Here is a 7,896-nt window from a genome sequence, read left to right as displayed (position 1 = left end):
CTTCTTGAAATAATCAATAGTATGGTCTGTGCATTGAATATATATGGGACGAATGTGGTAAGGCATCATTGCATCCCAATACATAAGATAAAATGGATGAGGGGCAGTAGGAAGGTAAGAACAGGTGATATCAGGAGAAATTCTTAGTGAACACAGAAATGCGTTCACTCTTTGCTTGTGCACAAAAGTAGCCTTTAATTCACTCCTTCCAACAATGTGTTTGCAGTATTCCATTGCAGGAGAGAGGAGGGGAGAGAGAGAGAGAAAGGAGAGATCGTGTGTGTGTGTGTGTGTGTGTGTGTGTGTGTGTGTGTGTGTGGCTAGGGATGGAACCCAGGGGCATTCTACTGAGCTATACCCCCAGCCCTAATTTTTATTCTTTATTTTGAAACAGGGTCTCACTGAGTTGCAGAGGGCCTCAGTAAGTAGCTGGTGCTGGCGGTGAACCTGCGTGATCCTCCTGTCTCTGCCTCCCAAGTGCTGGGATGACCAGCGTGCACCAACACGCCCGGCTGCGGGAGACATTTTAAAAAATTCTATTCCTGTTTCCTAACCAAGGCTCTAATTGCCCTCTTCTTCCTAGAGTTTGGTATTTTCTCACATTCTGCGTTCATACCGTTCAAAATGTCTGTCTAAATTTAGAGCTCCATTAGGAGAAGGCCCCTACCGAGCAGGCTCCCGAAGCCATGGAGAGCTGCTTCCCAGTCAAGGCCCTGCGCCAGGCCCGGCGGACAGGCTGGCGCCGCGGTGCGGGCACGTCCTGCAGCCCAGCCCAGCCGGCCGCGCGCTCCGAGGCCGCGGGAGGAGAGGGGCGCGGGCGCGCGGGCGCGGGCACGGCGCGGGAGGGGCGGCCGCCCGCGCGCCCGCGCCCCCTCCGCGCCCGCCTCCCCGCGCGCCCGCGCCCCGCCCCCGCCCCGCGCGCGCGCCCGCCCGCCTGGCGCCGCCCCAGACGCTCGGAGCCGGCGGCGCGGACGGCGGACGGCTCCCCGCGCTCCCGGCCTGCGCCCTCCTCCGCCGCCGGCCCGGCCGCCAGCATGAGCCCCGAGCCCGTGCCGCCGCCGTCGCCGGCCCGCTGCGCCCGCTGCGAGCGCGGGGAGCCGTGCGCGGCGCGGCTGCGGCGGGGCGAGGAGGCCTTCCGCGCGGGCCGCTACGGCGCGGCGGCCGAGCTGTTCCGCTCGGTGCTGGCCGGGCTGGCGCCGCCCGACCGCGGCCTGTGCCTGCGCCTGGGCGACGCGCTGGCCCGCGCCGGCCGCCTGGCCGAGGCCCTGGGCGCCTTCCGCGGCGCGGCGCGGCTCGGGGCGCTGCGGCCCGAGGAGCTGGCCGAGCTGGCGGCCGGGCTGGCGCGGGCGCTGGCGGCGCGCGAGTGGCCGGGCGCGCTGGACGAGCCCGCGGAGCCGCCGGGCCCGGCGCCCTGGGACCTGCTGCGCTGCCCGCGCTGCCGCCGCCTGCTGCACAAGCCGGTGACGCTGCCCTGCGGCCGCACGGTGTGCCGGCGCTGCGTGGAGCCGGGCGCGGCGCGGGCGGCCGCGCGGCGCGTGAACGTGGTGCTGAGCGGCGTGCTGGAGAAGTGCTTCCCCACCGAGTGCCGCCTGCACCGCCTGGCCGCCCAGGCGCGCGGGCTGCTGCTGCAGCAACAGCCGGAGGCCGCGCTGCTGCGCTGCGAGCAGGCGCTGGGCCAGGGTGAGTCGGCGGGCCCGGTGACAGGTGGGTGGTGGAGGCCGCCATGTCAGCCCGGCCCGCCCGGGGCCAGGGGCCTTGGTGACAGGTGGGAACAGTCGCGCCTCTCCGGGGCGGAATTCCCGTAGCCTCCGAGCTGCAGCCTCAGGCTTTGTCGTCGCCTCTCGGCCCCTTCCCAGCTGTTCGTGAGTGGGAGGATGACAAAGTGCTTTTCCGCATCCTGCTGGAAATGCAAATAACTGGCGCCAGGCGCACAAGGCCTTGTGCGGGCCGGACTGGCTTTGGGATCCCGATCCCTCTGATAGGCCCAGGCAGGGGCCCCTTCCACCAAGTCTGTGCCTCACACCGTCTGGTTCTGCCCTCCTTATTGTCTCAAAAGCCATTAGCTGCTGCAGTGGCGTGCTTAGCCGCGGATATACCGACCAGCGTCTGTGGTTTCCATTCATTCGCTCAGGTCTATGACCAGCCCCAGGGACCCATCCTCTCCCAGCCACCACCTGTTCATATGTAGTCCCCCCCCCCCCCCGTAATGGGGATGGAACCCAGGGGCATTCTACCACCGAGCTACACCCTCATCCCTATTTTTTATTCTTTAGTATTTCCATCTCTCTCTCTCCCCCCCCTCTCTCCCTCTCTCCCCCCCCCTCCCTCTCTCCCCCCCTCCCTCCCTCCCTCTCCAGTCTGGGGATGGAACCCAGAGGCATTCTATCTCCGAGCTACACCCTCATCCCTATTTTTTATTCTTTAGTATTTCTCTCTCTCTCTCTCTCCCTCTCTCCCTCTCTCCCTCTCTCCCCCCCTCCCTCTCTCCCCCCCTCCCTCCCTCCCTCTCCGGTCTGGGGATGGAACCCAGAGGCATTCTATCTCCGAGCTACACCCTCAGCACTATTTTTTATTCTTTATTTTGAAACAGGGTCTCACTGAGTTGCAAAGGGCCTCACTAAGTAGCTGAGACTGTCCTCAAACCCGGATCCTCCTGTCTCAGCCTCCCAAATGCTGGGATTACAAGCGTGCACCACCACTTCCAGCTAATACATAATTTTAAGGACGATCAGACTTCCTGATTAATTCATTCATTACTTCAAAATTCATGGTGGTGCATGCTTGTAATCCCAGCATTTGGGAGGCTGAGAAAGGAGGATCTCAGTAGTTCGTGGACAGCCTGAGCTACTACTTAGGCCCTTTACAACTAACTCAGTGAGATCCTGTTTCAAAATAAAGAAGAAAAAATGCGGCTGGGGGTATAACTTGGAGGTAGAATGCCCCTGGGTTCCATCCCCAGTACCACCAAAAAAAAAAAAAAAGGTTCCTTGTATTGAACTTTGAGTGCTCATGCTCCCTCAGCTGGCAGTTGTTTTGGGCAGGGTGTGTGAAGGGTGGTTTGTTTTCTGGTGTTAAAATAGGGTATGAGCCGGGCGTGGTGGCACACCCTTGTAATCCCAGCATATGGGAGGCTGACAGGAGGATCCGGGTTCACTGATGGCCTCAGCTACTATTTAGTGAGGCCCTTTGCAACTCAGTGAGACCCTGTTTCAAAATAAAAGAATAAAAAAAATAGGGCTGGGGGTATAGCTCGGAGATAGAATGCCCCTGGGTTCCATTCCCATTACCCCCCTCCCCCCCAAAAAAGGGTATGTACTATTTAAACCACTAGCCATAAGCCGGGTGTGGTGGTGCACACTTGTAATCCCTGCACTTGGGAGGCTGAGACAGGAGGACCGCACAGGTTCAAAGCCAGCCTCAGATACTTAGTGAGGCTCTCAGCAACTCAGTGAAACCTTGTTTCCAAATAAAGTGTAAAATAGGTCTGGAAGTATAGCCCAGAGGTAGAAAAGCCCCTGGGTTCCACCCCCAGTACAACAACAACAACAACAACAACAACAACAAAAAAGGGTATGTACTATTTAAACCACTAGCTATGAAGGCAAGGTTTAATCTCTTGTTACTAAAATAACAATAGGTTGTTATTAAAAGATTTTTGTTTTTGAAACGGGGTCTCCCTGGGTTGCTGAGAGTGTCAGCGTATCTCAGTATGTGGGTCAGTATGCCTTTTATTTTAAACCTAGGGTTAAGGATTTCTTTCTCATAAGACATGCCACCAAGTGACTGAAATTAAGTTGTCTTGCAAAACAAACTATGACAGTCATTAAGCAGGTGCCCCATACTGATCTATGAATTGGGGATTGTCTGGTGAGATATAGCAGCTAAGTTGCTTGGCATAACAAATATTCTGCACAGTTTCTGCAGCCAATACATCCATCCTATCTTACTTATGGATGTGTGGTGTGGAGTAGCATCATCCTATGTACCTACAGTGGGAGCCACAGAGAAAATTTAAGGTTTTCTTGTAACCTTGTTTAGAAAGGTGAGAAGAAAGTCATGTTAATATTTTAAAACTCTGTCGTTGTGTTGTCAATACTTAAAAGAACCAAGGCTTTAATTTTTTAAATAAGTCTTTGAACTCCATTGTCTATTTTGCATTCTCTACACTCTTCAATTCAGACACTAAAGGTTCATTTTAAGTACTTTTTCTGTATTGAGATGTTGGAAAGGTATGGAGCAATGAGAACAATCATATGCTGCTCTTGGACTGCAAATCATACCCCTGGGACGTTGCTTGGTAGTCTTTTCAAATACTAAACAGGACAGACGGGCATGGTAGCCGACGCTTGTAATCCCAGCCTTCGGGAGGCTGAGACAGGAGGATTGCGGTTGTGGACAGCTACTTAGTGAGGCCTCCACAACTGAGTGAGAACCTCTTTTAAATTAAAGAATAAAAATAGGGCTGGGGGTCTAGCTCAGAGGTAGAATGCCCCTGTGTTCCATCCCCAGTACCACAACACACACACACACACACACACACACACACACACACACACTAGGAACTTAGGCCAGTTTGAAAAGGTTGCACCCATGGTGGCACACACCTGTAACCCTAGTGCCTGGGATGCTGAAACAGGAGGTTTGAAAATTCAAGGACAAGCCTCAGCAATGCAATGAGATTCTTGGCAACCCAGGGAAACCCTGTTTCAAAATAAATAAATAAATAAATAAAAAGGGTTGGGAGTGTAGCTCAAAGGTAGAATGTACCTGGTTCAACCCCCAGTACCACAAAAGGAAAACAAAACAACAAAGAGTTGCACACATATGTGGAGAGAAAGACTGTGCAAGAATGTAAAAGAGAAGCCAGGTGTGGTGGTGCAGGCTTGTAACCCCAGCATTTGGGAGGCTGAGACTGGAGGATCGCAGGTTCATAACCAGGCTCATCTACCTAGTGAGGCCCTCTGCAACTTAGACCCTGTTTCAAAATAAAGAATAAAAATAGGGCAGGGGGTCTAGCTCAGAGGTCCAATTCCCCTGGGTTCTATCCCAAGACCTACCAAAACAAAACAAAACAACAACAACAAAAACACATATATGAAGAAAAAGACTGCAAGAATATAAAAGAGAAGCCGGGCGTGGTGGTGCACACTTGTAACCCCAGCATTTGGGAGGCTGAGACAGGAGGATCACAGGTTCACGACTAGGCTCAGCTACCTAGTGAGGCCCTCTGCAACTTAGTGAGACCCTGTTTTAAAATAAAGAATAAAAATAGGGCAGGGGGTGTAGCTCAGAGGTAGAATGCCCTTGGGTTCAATCCCCAGTACTGCCAAAAAAAAAAAAAAAAAAAAAGTAAAAGCATGTATGTCAGCTTCAATGATACCCAAAGCTGTAACAACTCCAAGTCAGTCACTTCTATGACAAAGCCGCTTCCTTGGCAGCTAACCACTCCTGAGCCCTCCAGGCCTCCTTACTTTAAGGTCCCACCTCAGCCGGCCATGTTGGGCATGCTTGTAACCCCAGCATTCAGGAGGCTGAGATCAGTGGATCGCGGTTCGTGGACAGCCTCAGCTACTTAGTGAAGCCTGCAACTCAGTGAGACCCGGTTTCAAAATAAAGAATTAGAAAAAATAGGGCAGGGAGTGTAACTCGGAGACGAATGCCCCTGGGTTCCATCCCCAGACCCACACACACACAAAAAAAAAGGCCCCACCCCTCCATACTGATACAATAGAACTTTTCAACGTGAGTGACCATAGCATAATTTATGGGTCAAATAAGAAATCACAATAAATATTAGAAAATCTTTTAGCTAAATGATAGTGAAAATGAAAAAGACCTGGAACACCAGTGCCGCAGAGCATGCCTATGCCTTCAATGCCCGTATGGCAAAGAACAGTTAGAAACCAGTGGTTTTTAGGCCTCATTCTAGGCTGCTAGATAAAGAAAAGCAAGTTGAACCCAAAGAACAGAAAGGAAAAGAAAGGCAAGGCAAGGATCAGTTATAAAACAGGAAAAATACATCCCAATATTTATTAGGAGCATAGTTTTTTGTTTTTTTTTTGTTTTGTTTTGTTTTTGTGTGTGTGGTACTGGGGGTGGAACCCAGAGGCTTTCTACCTCTGGGTTATACTCCAGACCTATTTTACACTTTATTTGGAAACAGGGTCTCACTAAGTTGCTGAGAGCATCACTAAGTAGCTGAGGCTGGCTTTGAACCCGTGCGATCCTCCTGTCTCAGCCTCCTAAGCACAGGGATTACAAGCGTGCGCCACCACGCCCGGCAGAAGCATAGTTTTAAAAATAAGGATATTGGATCCAGTGATATCCCAAAAGGGCAACACATCTTTTTTTTATTTTTGCAGGTCTGGGGGTGGAACCCAAGGGGATTCGACCTCCTGCCCTATTTTTTATTCTTTATGTTGAAACCAGGTCTTACTGAGTTGCAGAGGGCCTCACTAAGTAGCTGAGGCTGTCCGCGAACCGTGATCCTCCGGTCTCAGCCTCCCAAATGCTGGGATTACAAGTGTGCGCCGCCACGAAGGGCAACACATCTTAATCAAGTAGAAGGCTAAATTTAGTTGAACCCTTGAAAATCAACCAGAGCAGCTCACCATATTCACAGAAATAAAGAACATTCTACCTTTCATTTCAAACTCTGTCAGAAAACTAGGAATACAAAACTTGCTAAAGGCTATCCATAGAACTGGTACCAGACATCATAATGAATGATGAACACTGTTTCCCACCAAAGGAAAGGTAACAAGGATGTTCATATTGTCACTGCTATTCAGCCTTTGCCTACTGTTTATACACATTGAGGAGAAAATGAAAGGACGTTAAGACTGGAAAAGAAAAAGGCCTGGTCAGTTTGTGTAGATGACACATTGGTGTGCAGAGAAATTTCAAGAGAATCTGTAAATCTATTAGAAATGATAAGTGAATCAGCAGAAGTATTGAATACAAGGTCAATATAGAAAAATCAACAATAGCTGTAAGCAAAGTACAAACCAAAAATGAAACTTTAAAACAAGTTGATTTATATAACCAGTAAGTCCCTTGGAATCCTGAAACACCCTAAAGGTGCCCTGGCTGTCCGTAGTGGCAGAGGTGAGATTGGTGGGGCCTGCAGGAGCGCCTTACCTCTGGAGTGTGTCCCGGGAACCTCAGGTGGGCAGAAGGGAGAAAAACAGAGAGAAAAAGAAATGTCCATTATCACTATTATTGTAAATTAAAAGTAAAAGGAAATGAAGGCTATATCTATTAGAATAAAGGAATCAAAGCAAAGCATATGATATGCTTGTTTAGGAGATCAAGGAGAATCAATTGTCAGACTGTTAGAACTGAAAGGGCGCTCTAGTAGAGTGAGAACAGTATGTGAAATTTCCATCTCACACTTAACACATTTCCCAAGATCAAACTAGTTCCAGTGACTAATCTACAATTCTGTTTAGTAAATAATGACTTGCTAAAAAGAGGAAATGTCATAAGAATCTACTAGAATTTAATACTATCTTCCAGGCACTGAAAATGCTCAATGTAAAATTATATGCTAGTCAGGCACAGTGATGCATGCCTGTAATCCCACTACTTGGGAGGGTGAGATAGCAGGACTACAGGTTTGAGGTTCCATCTGCTGTAACGCAAAAGAAAAAAAAAAAGAAATAAGTAACACTTTAATCTTGCCTTGCTTTAGGCACAGCCTTAGTTGATTATTACCCTTTTTGAACCCTGATTCTCTTTGCTTAGTTCACCTAATAACAGTAATGCTGGCATGCGTGGTGGTGCACACTTGTAATCCCAGCACTTGAGAGGCTGAGACAGGAGGATCCAGGTTCTCGGACAGCCTCAGCTACTTAATGAGGCCCTTTGCAATTCAGTGAGACCCTGCTTCAAAAT

The 7,896-nt window shown here is 50.4% G+C and overlaps 1 protein-coding gene across 1 annotated transcript in view; it reads left to right on the top strand.

The window, feature by feature from the left end:
* Window positions 1–1,034: 1,034 nt before the first annotated feature.
* LONRF2 (LON peptidase N-terminal domain and ring finger 2) overlaps window positions 1,035–7,896 on the top strand; it is a gene marked incomplete at both ends in the record, with an annotated part of 35,347 nt that continues 28,485 nt past the window's right edge. The window contains one exon of the mRNA XM_080711283.1: window positions 1,035–1,680. Within this exon, the coding sequence (XP_080567409.1) occupies window positions 1,035–1,680 (646 nt within the window). The remainder of the gene's footprint in view (window positions 1,681–7,896) is intronic.

This window comes from Muscardinus avellanarius (genome assembly GCF_963383645.1).
Source record: "Muscardinus avellanarius genome assembly, chromosome: 15".
Lineage (NCBI taxonomy): Eukaryota > Metazoa > Chordata > Mammalia > Rodentia > Gliridae > Muscardinus > Muscardinus avellanarius.
Note: the sequence above shows the minus strand (reverse complement) of the source record. Positions and strands in the feature narration are given on the sequence as shown.